This window comes from Hyaena hyaena, unplaced genomic scaffold, assembly GCF_003009895.1.
Source record: "Hyaena hyaena isolate Hyena2069 unplaced genomic scaffold, ASM300989v1 scaffold_553, whole genome shotgun sequence".
Lineage (NCBI taxonomy): Eukaryota > Metazoa > Chordata > Mammalia > Carnivora > Hyaenidae > Hyaena > Hyaena hyaena.
In genome coordinates, this window is record NW_024081184.1 from 609,698 (window position 1) to 630,115 (window position 20,418).

Genomic DNA, 20,418 nt, shown 5'->3' on the forward strand with positions numbered 1-20,418 from the left:
CTTTTTTATGTTTCTAATTTCCAATTTAATTAATAAAAACGCTACCTTCTTTTATGTCAAAGGTAATATACTTAACATGCCAGTCTAGTTTACTTAGTTATACAAATATAATTTCCACAAGATATTTTTAAAATACTTTACATATTTCAATCTTAAGAATATGTGATACGTTTCTTGATTTTATGTAATCTGCCACCAGGCATCACTCCTACATTTTGGGAAAAAGACAATTCTTGTTCAAACCACGAATTAGAAATAACTGAGTTTTATTCAACAAATGAGTAATTACATTGAATTAGTAGTGCCTTATCTCTGCTATGCCATAGTTTTTCCATAATGATAATGATGGAAAAAAAATAATAAATGTAATAATTCAGTGTTTACTTACTTACTGTAAACTATGTGAAAATTACCAGGCTAATAATAAATACCTAAGGACAAAGTAAAAGCTTACCTCTAGCAGAAAACATTTTGAAACAATACTTTTGATGGGGTATACATAAATTTAAACTAGGATGAGGGAGGTTAATAACACTGAAAACAGCAACAGCTAAATTTCTGGAGTGTCACTATGTTTTTGGTATTGTTTTAGAAATCATTATCACCCCTCATTTCATTGATAAGAAAACTGAAATACTAGGGGTGGGCAGGGGGGGAATCCAAGCATATTAAGTAACTTGCCCAATTAAGCAGCAAGGTGAGGGGGGGACATGAAATTTTGTTTAGGGTCAGGCAGGTCTTCACAAAATGACAAGTAAAAATGGGACTCAAGAGATAAATAAGTTGCTCTGGTAAAAGAGGATTTCAGGTGGAGAGAAAATGATACAAAATGTTTAAGGAGCTGAAAAATAATATGGCTAAATATTGGAGAAAAAGGTAGTAGAACCAATTAAAGCAGTAAAGCTGTGCCAGACTATAATACTTTTGGACAACACAAGATGAAGAGATCATTAACATTTAACATTTCTTATAAAATATCTGAGCATCTTAAAATGAAACTAAATACATGGAAAAAGTTTGATACGACAATCACACACAGAACAACCTCAAATTGGGCTATGACCAAATAAGAATTTTTTTTTAAGCTAAGAGTAACCAAATCTGTTATGAATTAAATACCAGTGTAGCCCTTAAATTCATATACTGAAACTCTAAAACCCCAAAGCTATATTTAGAGGTTGGGTCTCTAAGGATGTAATTAAGTTTCAATTAGGTCATAGGGTGAGACCCAGATCTGATACGATAGTGTCCTCATAGAAAAGACACACCACAAACTTGTGTACACTATTGGTGGGAAAGGTAAATTGGTGCAACATTTATGCAAAATAGTATGGAAGTTTTTAAAAAAATTAATAACAAAACAACCATATGATCTAGTAATTCCACGACTGGGCATTTACCTAAAGAAAACAAAAATACTAATTCAAATATATGCAACCCTATGTTTGCTATAGCATTGTTTATAATAGCCAAGATATGGAAGCAATCCAAGTGTCCATTGACAGATGAATGGATAAAGATGTTATATATATTTACGTATAAAATAAGGAATATTACTCAGCCATAAAAAAGAATTAAATTTTGCAACTTACAACAACATGGATGGACCTAGAAGGATTATGCTAAGTGAAATAAGACACAGAAAGACAAACACTATATGATCTTACTTAAATGTAGAATCTAAAAAGTGACACAAATGAACGGATAAACAAACAAACAAACAAAAAAAACCAGAATCTTGAATATAGAGAACTGGTGCTTGCCAGAGGGGAGGTAAGGGGGATGGGCAAATTAGATAAAGATTATGAGATACAAACTTCTAGTTATAAAATAGATAAGACAGAGAGATGAAAAGTATAGCATAGGGAATGTAGCCAATATTATTGTAATAACTTTGTGTGGTGACAGATAGTGACTGCATTTATTATAGTGAGCACCAAGTAATGTATAGAATTGTCAAATCAAGATGTTATACACCTGCAACCAATATAACACTGTATGTCAATGATACTTCAATTTAAAAAGAAAGAGACACACACACACCATAGAACTAGCTCTTTCTCTCTCTGCGCACTCTCTTGCACCAAAGAAAAGCCACGTGAAGGCACATCGAGAAGGCAACTATTTGTTAGTCAGGAAGAAAGACCTCACTAGAAACCAAATCAAGCTGGAACTCTGATCTCAGGCTTCAAGCCTTATAACTGTGAGGGGAAAAAAGCTTCTGTTGTTTAAACTACCACATCTATGGGATGTGGTTACAGCAGCCCAAGCAACTATGTGTACACAGGTTACTATCTAAAATACGGTCCCTGAGAACATTTTACCCACTCAGATGACCAGCAAACAGAATTTTGGTTTGAATTTGTAAAATTGAAAGAGACTGGAGGGATGGCGGAGCGTGAGGATGGAGTGGGTGTTTGGGCTGTTTGCCTGGATGCTGAACAGACACCTGTGGCTCTCCAGCCTCTTTGAGCTGGGGGCGGGGGGGGGGGGGGGGGGGGGGGTGGCGAGGCACAGACAGCCCCGGATCATGGAAGAGAAGGAAGAGAAAGTGCCAGAGGTTTATGATTTGATTCAAACCATCTGGGACCCAGAGAAGCCCAAAACCTTAGAAGAACTGGAAGTGGTAAGGGAAGGTGGTGTGGAGGTTGAGGAGATAAACAAAGACTATTTGGTTACTATCAGATTCACTCCAACAGTGCCTCACTGCTCTTTGGCAAGCCTTATCTGGCTGTGCAGATAAAAAACTTCAGCAGTGTTTACTGTTTAAACATAAGCTGGAAATCTACATATCTGAAGGAACCCACTCAACAGAGGAAGATATCAAACAGATAAATGACAAAGAGCAGCTGCAATGGAAAACCCCAATTTATGGGAAATGTGGAACAGTGTGTCCTTGAACCTGACTGATAGCTGTTTTAAGAACCACTTAACTTTAATTATTTGATATATTTATTTAAATTCTTTGGAAAAGGTAAAAGACTCATGTTTAATACATAGGTGATCTGTACCTCAAAGCATTTTTTAATGGATGATTTGCAAGCAAGATTTAATTATATGTAGTACCTAGTTTGTTATGTGTATAACATTCTCAGGATTTGTAACACTTAAATGATCCACGGAAGAATATTTTCTAGTTATTATGTGTCAGATGAGCTGCTATTTTTTGAATTTTTTTTTTACATTTAATTTTTGAGAGACAGAGCTCAAACAGGGAAGGGGCAGAGAGAGGGAGACACAGAATCCAAAGCAGGCTCCAGGCTCTGAGCTGTCAGCACAGAGCCCGACACTGGGCTCGAACCCACAAACCATGAGATCATGACCTGGGCCAAAGTCGGCTGCTTAACCGACTGAGCCACCCAAGCACCCTGAGCTGCTATTTTTTCTGACACCTTTTCTGGTTACAAACAGAAATGTTTGTAATGTCTCTTACAGGTCACCTCTCTGACACCTTTTCTGGTTACTTTTCATGTCAAATATTTACTATGCCCAAATGTATTCAATTTAAGTCATTACTCTGTAGAATAAATAAAACAGAGATGATTCTTGTAAAGAGAGAGACTGTTTTAACCCTGTAACAAAAACAAAAACAAAGTTTTAGAAAACCTATCTCAAAATTCAATTAAAAAGAAAAACATAAATAAAACTAGTAGCTCTTACATCAGGCAGAACAGCTGGGGGAAGAAGAATCCACAATATGTGAAGGCAAAGAGAACAAAGCAATCTTTTTAAAAATTTTCAGTGGCTGTATTTGAGTTGATACTACAGATTAGGGTGCTGCCCCCCACAAAAATGCAACTCTGTACCCAACTAATCAAGAGGGTTGAGATTAATAATACTAGATAAAAGCTGTGAACAAAGAAAGAGTGCTGGCAGTTGCTGAAAAATAAATAACTATCGAAAACTATCTATTCAAAACATGCCTGAAAATTATGGGCAAAATACAGATATTCCCATACAGAAAAGAGCTAAAAACTCATCTTTATCAGAGAATCCAGAAACAGCCCAAAAAGTATGCTACTTTAATGGAAAAAAAGTGCAAAAGAAACTCATCAGAGAAACAATGGTATTTTGAAAAAAAATGATAAAGTATCAAAATGGATATCCATAAACAAACAAAAAAAAGACCATGACCTAATCCAGTACATTATACAAAAAATAACCATTTGGGCCATAAATTTGAATATAAAATGTAGGGGTGCCTAGGTGACTCAGTCAGTTGAACATCTGACTTCAGCTCTGGTCATGATCTCTTGGTTTGCGAGTTCAATCCCTGCATCAGACTCTGCTTTCAGTGCAGAGCCCACTTCAGATCCTTTGTCTCCCTCTCTCTCTCTCTGCTCCTCCTTCTCTCTCTCTCTCTCTCAAAAATAAAATAAACGTTAACAGATTAATAAAAATTAAAAAAATAATAAAAATACATTTAAATATAAAATGTAAAACTGGAAAACTATTAGAAAATCACATAGGAGAAAAATCTTCAGGCCCCAGACTAGTGCACATTTCTTAGGCAGGAACACAAAAACACAATTGACATTTTTTTATTGGATTTGACAAAAAGTAAACAATTTTGTTCTGCAAAAGACTCTGCTAAAAAGATAAAAATAGAAACTTCTGACTGGGAAAAAAGATTTCCAAATCACCTCTCTTACAGAAGTCCCCTATCAAGTATTTATAAAATTAAAAATTGGCAAGAATACCAAATGCCAGCAAGGATGCAGAGAAAGCATGTCGACAATTAAAGGAAAGTGTGAAAACAATGTCTCACCAAGCAGAGGATATCAATAAAGAGATATTATTATTTAAAAAAAGGAAATAAACATAAATTCTGGAGTTCAAAAGTACAATACCTAAATTGAAAAATTCAGTAGAGGGGCTCAAATCGTGGACTTGAACGTGGCAGAAGAAACCAACTGAGATTATCTAGTTTGAGGAAAAAAAGAATGAAGAAAAATGAATAGAGCCCCTGAGACCTATGAGACACCACCAAGATTAATCTAGGAGTAGCAGGAGTCCCAGAAGGTGAAAGAGGGGAAAAGAGGCAGAAAGAATGATTAAAGAAATAACAACATCCCAAACATGATGAAAAACATTTAGGCAATGAAACTATACTATTAAGGTAGACACATGTCAATATTAACTTGTCAAAACAGAATGTGTGGACACCAAGAGGGAACCCCAGTGTAAACCAGAGACACTGGCTGATAACGATTGGGTCAATATATGTTCATCAAACTGTAACAAAACTACCATGGTTGTGGAATGCCAATAGTGTAGGAGATTTGGAGTGAGGGAAGGATTGAGAGTTCTCTGGACTTTCCAATTTTGCTGTGAACCTGAAACTGCCCCCCAAAATTGAAGTTCATTAATTTAAAAAAAAAAAAAAAAGCTCCCTAGAAAATGTTACTCATTGTGTATCTAAATCATTGAGACCACAAATTTTACACCACCCATATCGAACCTACCCAGATCTAAGCACCAGAGGCCTCTCTGGCACTTCCAAACAAATCATAAATGTTGCCATTAAAATATTTGTTTTAATTCAGGACTCAGAGTCACAGCTAATAAACAAGAATGGGAAGGATAAATTGAAAAACAAACTGAATGCAGCTGCTGAACTAGAAGTTTCACAAAGTCATTTAATGGCATCCCTTAATTTCTTGGCTGAATAGGTCCCATACAAAACTGAACTGCATACCACCCAAACAAGCTACATTTTCTACTTAATTCACTTTGGAGTGCTATTTCATCATGTACATTTTACATTGTTTTTAACATTTCTCAGAAGGTGCACAACAGGTCTGGTTTCTTTTTGAATTCTAATGTATTTCTAGGACATCTTAATAATTCTGTCATCCAAAAATATGCCTCTCTAAAAAAAATACTAAGAAATTTATTTATATTGTTAAGTATAACAGGGATATGTGATATGTTCAGGTAAAGTGGTTACAGAATGATCAGGTTTAAAAACAAAAACACAATCAATGTTGGTATGTTTTGTTCTGCCTATTTTTAATGAACTTCCCAAAACTTGTAAAAAGTATTCTAACAAGCACTAGTGTTATTACTGGCCACATTACATACCTTGTGAAAAAGCCTTTAACTAAGTAAGAGAATTATTGGAGGAGCAAAAACATTTAAAACTTATTGATATAAATAAATTTAGAAACATGTATGGATACATGTTGAAGAAAAACTGGAAGGTGTTACTAGAGGACCTACAGTTGTATTTTGAAAAGGCCAATTTAAGTAAAAAAAAAAATCGTAAGTACGGTATTAATGCCCATTTAAATTATACATCTTTCTACAAAATACCAATTAATAAATGTTCAGAAGCTAATAAAACCAATTCAACCAGAGAGCAGAAAACTGTGTCACTTTATAACATTGGAGGATTGAAAGATCAATAGAAAATACCTCATTTGATCTCCCAAAAGTATTTTTTAAAACGATAACATAAATAAGTACAGGGAGAAAAATAACTACTAAGGTAGCCATGCATTTACAAAGGGCAATGCAGCCTCTTGCTTCAAACATTTCATATGTACCTAGGTATATATGTCTCAATCTGAGAGGGTTAGGATAAAACATGCAATATAATACAGAAACTAGACAAGTAAAATAAAATGTCACATATGAGCTGAATAATACTTAGCAACCACAGCTAAACCCAATGTCACTCTATAAGTAACAATTCAGGTAGTGACCAGCTTAAAAAAAAAAAAAAAAAAAAAAGTCAAGGCTTTCAAATCACTGAGAATTGAATCTTTTATAGATACACTTGCTTATACTCAAGCAATAACAGTCATATTCTGAGTAGCAAAAACACTCAGAGCTGAACAGTAAATTACTAAGATAAATTGCAAGGGGCTGCATGCAATCTCCACCATCTTCTATGAAAGATTTTGCAAACCAATTTTGTGAGTGGTTGCTGAGTTATGAACTCTCCATTTAATTCAAATATTTAAACACGTACAAAGCATTTATAAAATGTTGCAGAAATGATGACACACTGAAAAATATACCTGCCACATAATAAATGGATGAGTCCACTGTATAGACTCTGCTGCACAATCTATGTCGAATGTGCCATATTTTTCTTGCCGCATTCATTCAACTAATATTTATTTCTATACCAGACACAGAATCATTATTTCCCAGCTAATCATCTTTTAGGTTTCAATTTAGAATTGACTTCATTCTGAGGAACTTTCCCCAATAGCCAAAGTAAATATTCATCTCATAGCATTCTGTCCTTACTCCACAAAGGATTTTCCTTCCTTGCTTTAAGTCCCTATCACACCAACAGATTCCATGTGGAAAGACTGTCCCTTGTTAACTTAATCACCAAGACTGAGCCAGGCAATATGGATGGAGTCTCTAGGGACCATAAACCTTTTTGATATCAGTATCCTAAACAAGACTGCTATCCAAAATAAACAAAGAACTCTTAAAATTCAACAATTTAAAAATGAACAACCCAATTAAAAAATGGAAAAAAAAAGATCTGAACAGGCACCTCATCAAAGAAGATACACAAATGGCAAGTAAACTATGGTATGTCCACACAACGGAATGTTATTCAGCACTAAAAAGAAATGAGCAATCAAGGCATAAAAAGACCTGGAGGAGCCTTAACTGCTTATCAGGAACTGAAGGAAGCCAATCTGAGATGACTATATACAGTAAGATTCCAGCTATGTAACATTCTGGAAAATGAAACAAACTATGGAAAAAGTAAAAAGATCACTGCTTGCCAGGGGTTGAGGAAGGCAGGGATGAACGGGCAGAGCTAAGGGGGGTTTTAGGGCAGTGAACCTACTCTGTATAATAGCAGACATGTGTCATTACATATTTGCCAAAATTGACAAAATGTACAACACCAAGAGTGAACTCTAATAATGTAAACTGGAACTAAGAGGTTAGGTAGGAAGACAGGTATTTAAACAAATGATTACTTCAAGATAAATTATATCATAGAGTTATACAACTAATACTCTGAGAATACAAAACAGAAGGTATAAATATGAAAATGTTTAATATTACCATAAAAACACAGATTTGGGAGTTCAAATAGAAATCGAATAAAAAATGTATGTAAAAAGTATGAAATTATAGTAAACTGTGGTTTTCTAGACTTCACTGCTAGACAATGACAGGGATAACTACAATATTCTTTTAAGTTAAATAGTATGTACTTGTTACAATGGAAAGCCACAGGCAGGAAAAAGTACAGCTTCCAATGTCTAAAGTACACTGACTATGGAGATATAAAATATACATTAATACAAAGGAGATTTGACATAACAGATGGACCATCAAACTGAGTCATACTGGTTACTCCAAGTAGAGTGCTGTAAGTGACATAACTTCCAGATTGTTTCTTCAAACTTAACTTAATTCCCATAACATTCAGAGCATTTCCATAAATCTTTGTCTTCATTAATTAAATCAATCCTACTGATCAACAATCACTACAAAAATCTTCCTCTCTATCAAAAATGACTAATTAAGATACTAGAAGGAAGATTATTCACAATGCTTTATATTATCCTCTTACCATCATTCTTTATTTGAAAAGATGAAAAGGGAAAAAAAAAGATGGGTCTTTCCATCAATTTTAACTGATAGGATCATTTCTGCAGAGTAAGATGAAAATGACAATCTCTTCAGATCCATCAACCAAAGGGATAAGATCTAAAAAGATTGTAAGTTTATGAAGACTATTTCAGCTCTGAAAGCAAAAGAGCAATTTTATCTTTTACTTAAAAACACAGTATTTTAAAAATTACTACATTGGAATGGAATTACACCACTATAAGTACTAAACCAATTCCTAACCATGAAAATTGATAAGTAAAGGGAAAGAATTAAGCATTTATACTGCCTTTTACATACAAGAGAACTATGGTTTATTCCTGGTTGATGAGAGAAAACTATTTTTCTATAGAACAGTAGTTAATCTTGCAGAAAACATGATATGAGAAAAACCACCATTCTCCAATACAACTATTAAGTAAAAAGTTGTTTCAGAAATGAAGCCAAGGGGCTTCAGCCAGTTGAGTGTCTGGCCCTTGATTTCAGCTCGGGTCATGATCCCAGAGTCGTGGGATCAAGCCCAGTGTTGGGCTCCATGCTAAGCATGGAGTCAGCTTGGGATTCTCTCTCTCTTTCTCTCTCCCTCCCTCCCTCCCTCCTTCTGCCCCTCTCTCCCACTCACACTCTCTCTAAAATAAAAAAGAAATAGATAAAAAGAAATGTAGCCAAAATAACACTCTGTAGATTACTTGCTAATCTCCATAAGAAAAACCTATCTCCAATATGATATATTTTGAGGGGCTACTAACATAGCCATGTGATCAAATACAGTATTATATATTTTGCAGGATACACTTTTGAGACAATTGGGAAACTTTATATCTTGGATATTAAACAGTATAATGTGTTACCTTTTCTAAACTACAACGTAGTATCTGGCTACATGGGAAAAAGTCACTATTAGGAAAGCATGATTAATTTGTAGTGGTTAAACTGTCATCACATATGTAACTTACATTCAAATGATTCAACAAACTACACATACCTATGTACATATATTATACATACGTGGGTAAACAAGCATATATACATAAGTATACATATACCTATACATATATTTATTTATTATACACATTAAATGTGAACACCTATTTAATCAAGGTAGTGATCCATAGGTCATTACTATACTATCTTTTAACTCTATTTTGATGTCCAAACTTTAATTTTTTTTTTTTAATGTTTTATTTATTTCTAGGAGAGAGAGAGAGACAGCGTGAGCAGGGGAGGGTCAGAGAGAGAGGGAATCACAGACTCTGAAACAGGCTCCAGGCTCTGGGCTGGCAGTCAGCACAGAGCCCGACGCGGAGCTCGAACCCACGAACCGCGAGATCATGACCCAAGCGAAAGTCGGACGCTTAACCGACTAAGCCACCCAGGCGCCCCTTGATGTCCAAACTTTAAATAACAGAAAGTTTGGAGAAAAAAAAAGAAAGTAGTATGACATTCCACATTACTATAACATCACACCTTATCAAATGCCTTAAGAATAAGTAAAAAAGCAAAAACCACTACCAAAACACAGGGAAAAATACAAGCAAATACTTTATAATATACTACAAAGTGAAAAAGAAATTTTAAATTACAAAGAAAGTGCCACTTACATACATTAATATGTAGTCTGGAATACTGAAGTTCTTGGCTTAATTTTAATACAGAAATGAATGCAACTCAATAGCACAGTTTACCTACTGCTGATACTCAATTACCTCTTTACTGAGAGCAAAACTAATGCTTAGTAGGTTTCTAAATTTTTATTTATTTGGTTAAATACTTATATATTCTTGAGAGACAGAGGGTGAGTGGGGGAGGGGCAGAGAGAGTGGGAGATCCAGATTCAAAGAGGGCTCTAGGCTCTGAGCTGTTGGCAAAGAGCCTGATTCAAGTATTGAATTCATGAACAGCAAGATCATGACCTGGGCCAAAGTCAGATGTTTGACTGACGCACCCAGGCCACCTCCTCAATTTTTATATTAAATTCATTCATTCAAGGGGCACCTGGGTGGCTTAGTCGGTTAAGCGTCTGACTTTCGCTTAGGTCATGATCTCGCGGTTCGTGAGTTCGAGCCCCGCATCGGGCTCTGTGCTGACTGCCAGCTCAGAGCCTGGAGCCTGTTTCAGTCTGTGACTCCCTCTCTCTCTGACCCTCCCCTGCTCACGCGGTCTCTCTCTCTCTCTCCTAGAAACAACAACAACAACAAAATTTAAATTCACTCATTCAAGAACCATTTAGTGAAGTCTACTTACTTTTCTGATACACACCGACACAGTATGACAAGTCAGATACCATATTTTCATATTTTCCATGTCCAAAAAAAAAAACTGGTTGAAAACCCATGACATAAATGAAAAGGAAAAGGACATACCACTTGTATTAAATGCCATACAGCACACTGGTTTCTCATGAGCAGGGAAGTGGGCCACGATACCATCACTGTCAGAATCCTCGCTCACAAGCACCTTTACAAAAAGAAGGCAAATGGAAGTTAAACTTTACTCATCAATTACTGAGACTGAGCTATATCCCTGAGCAAAAACATGCATGACTGCTTTCACTATACTGGATGATTATTGTCACTATGGGTAAGAATGCCACTTTAGGAAGGAAGAAAAGATATACTCCAGAAGATAAATCATATAAACTCTAAAAACAGTTGACGGGCTTTACTGTAGAGGACAGAGACAACAACTTCTTGAAGTAAAGGTTCAGAAAAAACAAAAAGCATAAAATAAGCTATGTAGAGCTACATTCAACAACAGGAACGTACAGTTCTTATTATGTTACGACCTGCTGGAAAATGCTTGCTCATGAGTAGATCATTACTGGATTATGATATTCAAACATAAATAATTTAATCTGAAGTAAACCAGAACTAGTACTACACTGACAATGTTAATTTTTCTTTTAGTGTGAAAAGCTTTACAAAGGTATAATTTATGTACCTTAAGTCACGTATTTCGTGTTTACAACTCAATGATTTTATATAGTACTGTAACCATTACAACAATCCATTATATAGAAATGGCTGATTTGTCATCCTTTATTACCTTAATGCTTTAATTTTCTCACCTATTGCTCTCATTCTAATCTACAATTTAGTGAAGCTACTGATTTATCAATTTTTGTGCATAGATCTTTATTACCATCTTAACAATTTTTAAGTGTTCAGTCCATTAAGTATATTCACATTGTTGTGTAACAAATTTCTTGAACTTTTTCATCTGCAACACTGAAACTCTATACCCACTAAACTCTGATTTTTCCTCCCCCCTCCCCCCAGACATTGGTAACCACCTTTCTACTTTCTGTTCTTATGATTTTGACTACTTTAGAGAGTTAAAATAACCGGAAGAATATACTTTTACACTTTTGAGATGGCTTTATTTCCCTTAGCAAAATGTCCTCAAGGTTTGTCAATGTAGTAATATGTCACAAGAGTTCCTTCTATTTCAAGGTTGTATAATATTATTATATAGTATGTATATATCAGATTTTTCTTTATCCATTCACCTAGTGATAGATATATGGATTGCTTCCATATCCTCGCTACTGTGACTATGCTGCAATGAACATGGGTGCGTAAATATTGCCTCAAGACCCTGCTCCGAATTCTTTTGCATATAAACCCAGAAGTCAGTTTGCTGTTCATATGATAATGCCATTTTTAACTTTCTGAGGATCAATTTTTTTTATCTTTTCAAAGAATCAATTTTGGATTTTCCCCAATATTTCACTGTTTGCTATTTTGTTGACTAATGTCCATATTTACTTCATTTGTTTTGCTTTGTTATAATTTGCTCTTCTTTTTCAGATTAGAAAAAGGGAAAAATGAAGATTAGTTTCAGACCATTTTTCTTTCCTACTATAAGCATTTAAAGCTATAAATCTCCCTCTATGCAAAAGAATAGCTGCACTTAATAAATTCTAATATGTTCACTTTTTATTTGTATTCCATTGCAAATATTTTCTGATTTCCTTGGGATTCCTTCTCCCACCCATGAGTTATTGATAGGTGTGTTTTATTTCCAAATATTTGGAGATTTCCGTAATTTCATTGTCATTTTTTTATGTTTATTTATTTTTGAGGGGGAGAGACCACAGCAGGTGCACACAGGAGGGGCAGAGAGAGAGGGAGAGAGAGATTCCCAATTAGCCAGCATGGGATTCTGATGTGGGACTTGATCTCAGCAACCATGCGATTATGACCTGAGCCGAAATCAAGAGTGGATGCTTAACTGATGGAGCCTCTCAGGCGTCCCATTCTGTTAATGATTTCCATAGTTTGCAGAAAACATGCTTCTCATAATATTTAGATTTGTTTTTTGCCCAACCATAAGGTCTACCTTGTAAAACATTCCAGATGCTCTTGAAAATAATGCAAATTCTAGGGGTACCTGGGTGTCTCAGTCAGTTAAGTGTCTGACTTTTGATTTTGGCTGGGGCCTCCCAGTTCATGGGTTCCAGCTCCAAGTCGGGGCTCTGCCACAGCAAAGAGCCTGGTTGGAGTTCTCTCTCCCTCTCTCTCTCTCAAAATAAATAATGAAACTTTTAAAAACATTTAAAGAAAAAGAAGGCAAATTCTACAGGTTTGGAGGGGAGTGCTACATTGTGCTGGTTGGTAGTGTTAACCAAGTCTTCTAAATCTTCACAAATTTTGTCTAGTTTTTCCTATTATTGAGAGCACAGTATTTAAATCTCAAGCTGTAAATGTTAGTTAGCTATAATTTCTCCTTTCAATCTGTCAGATTTTTGTGTAATGTTTGTTGGGCAATGCTGTAGCTGTTTACATATTAATACTTGCTTTATCTACCTATTATACTGACCCTCTTATTATTATGAAATATCTTTTTCTCTGGCAATATTTCTTGACCTAAAGTATCTGTCTGATATTAATATAGCCATTCCAGTACTATTATGATTACTGTTTGCATGGTACACTTCCTCAATCCTTTTACTTCAGCCAATTATGTTTCTGAATCTGAATGATTCTGGTCTGATATCAATCTCTTTTAACTTGAGTCCATTTATAGTTAATATAATTATGCACATAATGGATTTAGGTCTGCCATTTTGCTATTTATTTTGTCTCGGGTGTTTGCTGTACCTCTATCCTCTTCTTTTGTGTTATTTTTAATATTACTATTTTAATTCCTCTGTTAATTTTTTGGATTAATTTTTTAGTGGATGCTGTATATGTTACAAGGTGCTCTACAGATTACAAGATTGTCAGTTAATTCCAAATTTAACTGCAAAAATTATAGCTCCTTGCTCCAACATAGCTGCATTTCCTCCCCATTCTTTTGTGCTACTGTTGTCATATGTATTATCAACTGAGAAACATGTTATAATTATTCCCTAAAACAACTGTCTACCTTTTAAAGAAATTAAGGGGAAAAAAAGGTAAGTATTTATACACTTCATTTCTTCAAATGTTTTTCTGGCCCTTCCTCACCTCTCTTTTTGAGATCCCAATTACACATATGTTGGTACACTTGATGTTGTCCCAAAGGTCTCTGAGGCTCTGCTTATATTTCACCAACATTTTTTCTCCTGTTCTTCAAATTAATCCCCAACTGAACTGCGATCTCAGGCCAGCAGAATTACGCATCATCCCTTACTCATCACCTACCAAGTTTGCTGTTTTTAGTGCAAATACTTTTGGGATTGGGTTTTAATATACTACTCCAAATCAAGTAAATCCCCTGTCTAGAAGGGAAATAGCTTGTTTACATGGCCCACTCTACTCTGGTAAAACTAATCATGCTCACCAAGCTCCAGGCAGATGTGAAGAAGAGCAGCCTCATGCAAAATTCCCATTTTATCCTATTACTATTATCCAAGCTCTAGAATCTTTACATGCTTATCTTTTCATTCTTAGTTTCTGGTTGCTTTCCAGAGTCCCTAGTTATTTTTGAAAATTCTTTCTAGTAATGTATTCATTTTCTGGAGACAAGATCTACTTATGTACTTCTTCAGCATAACAGATAGTCATTCCCGAATCATCACTAAATGTATACATTCAAATCACCCATTTTAAATACATAAGTGGATAATGCTTAGCAAATTTATACAGCTGTGTACCCATTACCACATTCTCCATTTAGATTTCTTCCATCATCCCAAAAATGTCTTCATATTAACTTTAGAGTAGATTTCCAACCCTAAGCCCCAGAGAATCCCTATGTATACTTCATCTCTTTTGCCTTTTCTAAAAATTTTTGACAATTTTTCATATAAACAGAATCATGCAATTTGCCTTCTATTTTCTTTCACTTACATATTTTTGTGAATGTGTTTTTATTTTTCTTGGAAAGATATTTAGAAGTGAATCTGGTCAGTTAAATAGTAAACATATGCTGAACTTTTAAAGAAACTAACAAACTGTTTTCCAAAGTACCTACATCATTTTATATTTCCACCAGTATAAAGCGTAAGGTTTCCCATTTCTCTACATCCTTTACAACACTTTGTATTCTACATCTTTTTAATTACGGGCAACCTACTGGAAGCAGAAATCAGAATGATGGTTACCAGGGACTGTGGGGACAGGGATTTGGGGAGTAAGTATTTACTATTTAATGAATCCAGGTGATGAAGAAGTTCTAGAAATAGGTAACAGTGATGGTTGCACAATGTTATAAAAACACTTATGCACTGAATTGTAATCTTAAAAAATGGCTAAATGCCAATTTTTATGTTATGTGTATTTTATCACAATTGGAGGGAACACTTGCATTATAAGTTATTCTCTTTTTAGTTGTTCCATTGACTTTCAAAGTATTAAGTGAGGAAAACAAGAAAAAGAAGTCTTATAGAAGTAGTATCTGGGAAAGTGTGTTAAACCATGCTTGTTAAATGTTTACTAAAGGTTTGTTTGGGGATATATGGCATATTCACACAATTGTAGAACCATTGCCACAATCAAATTGAGAACATTTTCATCAATAAAGGGAAACCCATAATTATTAACAGTTGCCCCACATTTCCTCATTCCTTCCAAACTCCCATTCCTGGGCAACTATAATCTATTTTCTCTTTCTATTGATTTCTTAATTTTAGACATTTCATATATATGGAATCATACAACATATACTCTTTTGATACTGGCTTCTTTCACAAAGTATAATTAATATTTTCAAGACTCACCCACATTACAACATGAAACAGTGCTTCATTTCTTTTTCTTGCTGAAGAATATTACATTCTAAATGCATACCACATTTTACTTATCCATCTACCAATCAGTTGAAGTACACTGAAGTTGCTCCTAGTTTTTGGCTATTGCAAATAATGCTGCTATGAACATACATATATGTGGACATATATTTTCATTTCTTTTGAGTATACCTAGAAGATAAATTGCTAAGTCATTTGGTAACTGTTTTCCAAAGCACTTGCACAATTTTACATTCCCACAAGCAGTGTATGAGGGCTCTCATATGTGTTTATTGGCCATTGGTATATATTTTTCAGAAAAATCTTTATTTGTATCTTGGTTCAAATTAAAATTAGGTTATCTATCTCTTTATTTAGTTGTCAGAGTTCTTTCTATATTCTGGATACTAGTCTCCTATAAAAAATATAATTTCCAAATATTTTTCCCCTTTAGTGGGTTGTCTTTTAACTTTTCTGATGGAGTGATATTTAGTACAAGATTTTAACATTTTTATGAAGCTCAATTTACTTCCCCACTTTCTGAAAACTATTAAGTACCTAAGTATTTTTATATATGTTGTCATGAGGTGTTATAATTTTTGCTTCAACCAAATTTAACTTATGAAACTCAATATATTATATATGCTTCTATTTTTACCTCTCCCATTGTTCTCTATTTCTAAAGTTACAAGCCTTTTTTTGTTATAATTTCTTTAGAAAACTTCCTTTATCCATTCTTTTACAGTAGATCTGAAGGGTTCATGGGTGGTTTTGCCGGTTAAGCATCCGACTCTTCTTTTTGGCTCAGGTCCTGATCTCACAGTTCCCAAGATCAAGCCCCACATCAGGCTCTATGCTGGCAGAGCAGAGACTGCTTGGGATTCTCTCCCCCCGTCTCTCCGCCCTTCCCCGCTACTGCCCTCACTCGCTCTCACACACACACTATCTCTCTCTCAAATTTACATTTAAGTAAACATGTTTTAAAAAATAGGGGCGCCTGGGTGGCTCAGTCAGTTAAGCATCCAATTTCAGCTCAGGTCATGATCTTGTTGTTCATGAGTTCGAGCCCCGCATGAGGCTCTGTGCTGACAACTCAGAGCCTGAATCCTGTTTCGGATTCTGTGTCTCCCTCTCTGCCCCTCCCTATTTATGTGCATGCACTCGCTCACTCGCTCTGTCTCTCTCAAAAATAAACATTTTTAAAAATTAAATAAATAAAATAAAGAGTAGATAAGCTAGGGTCTAATTTAGCTTTTCTTTTTATAAGAATGTCTTTATATTCCCTTCATTCCTGAAAGGTACTTTCATTAGATGTGGAATTTAGACTTAACAGTTCATTTATTTCACTATTTTAAAGATGTCCTAAAACATCTGTCATCATCCATAGAGGCTGATGAGAAAACTGCCAACTATCATACATTACTGGAGGGAATGTAAACCAGTTCAGCCCCTCTGCAAAGCAGTTGAACAGTTTCTGACAAAACTAAATATGCACTTATAAAATTCATCGATCATACTCTTTGGCGTTCAATACAGAGAAATGAAAACTACAGAAATCACACAAAAGTCTTTAATAAATGTTCATAGCAGCTTTATTAATAATAGCAAAATGCTAGAAATAATTCAAATGTCTTCCAATGAGTGAATGGTTGAACAAATAGATACAGCCATTCACAGGAATACTACAGAGGGATAATAATTACATTCAACAAACTAAACTATCTTCAAAGATATCAAATTTAGTCCAAAATTTAGCTTTAAAATGTAATAATACTATATGATTTCACATATATCCATTCTATAAATCACAAAATAATAGAGAAAGAGAATATATAATAGTTGTTGGGAGAAAAGGATGGGGGTAGGTTGAGGGATGAGTCTGAATACAAAAAGGTATGTGTTGAACAGTCTTATATCTTAGGGGTGGTGTTAATTATGTGAATCTATACAAGGAATAAAAGTTTATAGAACTATATACACCCAGGAACAAACACAAATAAATGCAAGTAAAACAAACAGTGAGAGTTGACTAAGGTCTGTAACATTTTTTTTAAAGATTTAATTTTTAAGCAATCTCCACATCCAATGCGAGGCTTGAACTACCAGTTGTGAGATCAAGAGCTGCACGCCCCACTGACTGAGCCAGCCAGGCATCCTAAGTCTATAGTGAACAGTATGTGCCTTTGTCGACTTGATATTGGTTTTAATATTGTATTACAGCTATAGAAGATGTCAGTATTATAGGGAAGTTGGAGAAACCTGGATAAAGACCACACAAATATATTTCTGCAAATTACTATGACTCTATTCATTGTTTCAAAATTAGAAGTTAAATGTAGAATACACTGTTTTTGAATCTCCCTCATTCTCACAGGTGACAAACGGTATCTCAGTATAGTTTATATTTTCCTTTCTCTTACAACAAGAGAAGTCATGGATATAGATCAGATAGCATTTATATACAGATGTTAGTCAACTTACAAGGAGGTTACATCACAATAAACCCATCATAAGTTGAAAATATCTTAAGCCAAAAATGCATTTAATACACCTACCCTACCGAACAACACACTTAGCTTACCCTACTTTAACCATGCTCAGAACACTCACATTAGCTTACAGCTGGACAATATCATCTAACACAAAGCCTATTTTATAATAAAATGTTGGGGGGCGCCTGGGTGGCTTAGTCGGTTAAGCGTCCGACTTTCGCTTAGGTCATGATCTCGCGGTTCGTGGGTTCGAGCCCCGCGTCGGGCTCTGTGCTGACTGCCAGCTCAGAGCCTGGAGCCTGTTTCAGAGTCTGTATCTCCCTCTCTCTCTGACCCTCCCCTGCTCATGCTGTCTCTCTCTCTCTCTCCTAGAAATAAATAAAAATATTTAAAAAAATTATAATAAAATGTTGGATATCTCATGTAACTTCTTGAATACCGTACTGAAAGTGAGAAACAGAAGGGTTATATGGGTGCAGATAAGTTGTATCAGTTGTTTACCCTTGCAATCAAGTGGCTGACTCAACTCAGAGCTGCAGCTGGTTGTTGCTGTCCAGAATCATAAGAGTATTACACCACATATCACTGAACTAGGGAAAGTTCAAATTCAAAATTCAAAGTATGGTTTCTACTGAATTCATATCACTTTCACACCATCATAAAGTTGAAAAATCATTAAGTCAAGACATTTTAAATCAGGGACAATCTGTATGTTTTAATTTTTTCTGTGAAATATTTGTCTTTTGTCTACTTAACTATTTTAACTCAATCTTAAAAGATTTCCTTTCCTTTCATATATTATAATCCTATATATATCTCCATCTCCAATACAATTAGTACAGAGTTCTTTATTTGATGGTACCAATACAGAAGAAGGCATATGAGTATTAGTGTACAGTAATGCCTGATACTACTACGTAAAATTTTTTAAATCTTCTCCTTATAAGTTTCACAAATATAACAACCAGATACTTTTGGAAGGATTTTCTCCACTGCATTATCACTTTGTCTACAACATCAAATTAATAATATAAAATATATCCCAATACAATTATCCTAAGACATGTACTTTTACTCACCACTTCAACTAAACAGGCTGAACTTCTTAAGCATGTGTTAATAATAACTTGACTATATTAATATTATTTAAAGCACTTTAACTGATACAAGGTAGATAAGCCTTTATTATGTGGACAGAAAGATAGATAAAACACTTCAGGAACCACTAAATTATTATGGATAACACTTGTACTCAGGGAAAGAAATAGCGCAAGTTTAGGTCATCATTCTGGCGCATATTCCTTTGACTAGAGACTTTGCCACACTGCTAACTTCAATTATATAAATGCGTAAAGGCAAATTAATACCACGTAGCTTATCTTAGCCACAAAATGCTTTTAAATAAAACAAGTAACACAGATTAAAAAATGGACACAAAGACAAATCCACTCTTCTGTAATGCAGTTACCACACAATGATCCCATCAACATAAAATCAAACTAATCAATTTAGGATTAGAAAAACGGTGAATCAAATTTTACATACTGCCACTGTAAACATGAAAATATCTTTGTTAAAGGCTCAATGGATTTAAACAGAAAAAATGAACACAACGTCAGCTTTAGCTCCTGAGACATATATGGAAAAGGAAAAACATTACAGCTAAGGTCAAACATCAGTTGGAAAGGGCTAGTGGTGATAAATCTATGACAATAACCACTGAAGTCTTTTTAATACAATCCAGCGTAACCTAAAAACAGCCCTCTACTCCAACTGAACTATGTATCAGAGACAAAAATGTCTTCTTGACAAAAAACAGATTCACTTTAATGAAAAAGAGGAGGATAGTATTATAGTCAGGAAATCTTGTTGCTTTAAAAAAATAGTTATAATTCTTTCAAAATGCACATAGCAACTTACCATTTATTGAATGTCAATTTACTTCCTGCTTTATAAAAAGAATTTTTAAATCAATTAAAAATTCAGAATGTTAAAACGGAATGAAAAGAGATTATAATCTCAACAAATAATAGAAAAGATAATATTCTTCAGGCTGAATGACACTTTTTAACTTATTTTAACTTTTAAAGCTAACATTTCTATAACTCTTATTTCCTAACAAACAACTTTACTTGTTCCGAGTGTCAATAATTAATTATCCAAGAAAAATGAACT

At 34.6% G+C, this 20,418-nt stretch overlaps 1 protein-coding gene and 1 pseudogene across 8 annotated transcripts in view; one reads left to right on the forward strand and one right to left on the reverse strand.

The window, feature by feature from the left end:
• The window catches only part of BCAS3 (BCAS3 microtubule associated cell migration factor), a 599,290-nt gene that overhangs the window by 394,212 nt on the left and 184,660 nt on the right, over nucleotides 1-20,418 (reverse strand). For all 8 annotated transcript variants that reach the window (XM_039255980.1, XM_039255983.1, XM_039255979.1 and 5 more), the window contains exon 13: nucleotides 10,962-11,055. In XM_039255980.1, coding sequence (XP_039111911.1) covers nucleotides 10,962-11,055 — 94 coding nt within the window. The remainder of the gene's footprint in view (nucleotides 1-10,961; nucleotides 11,056-20,418) is intronic.
• Nucleotides 2,405-2,910, forward strand: LOC120247897 (annotated as a pseudogene).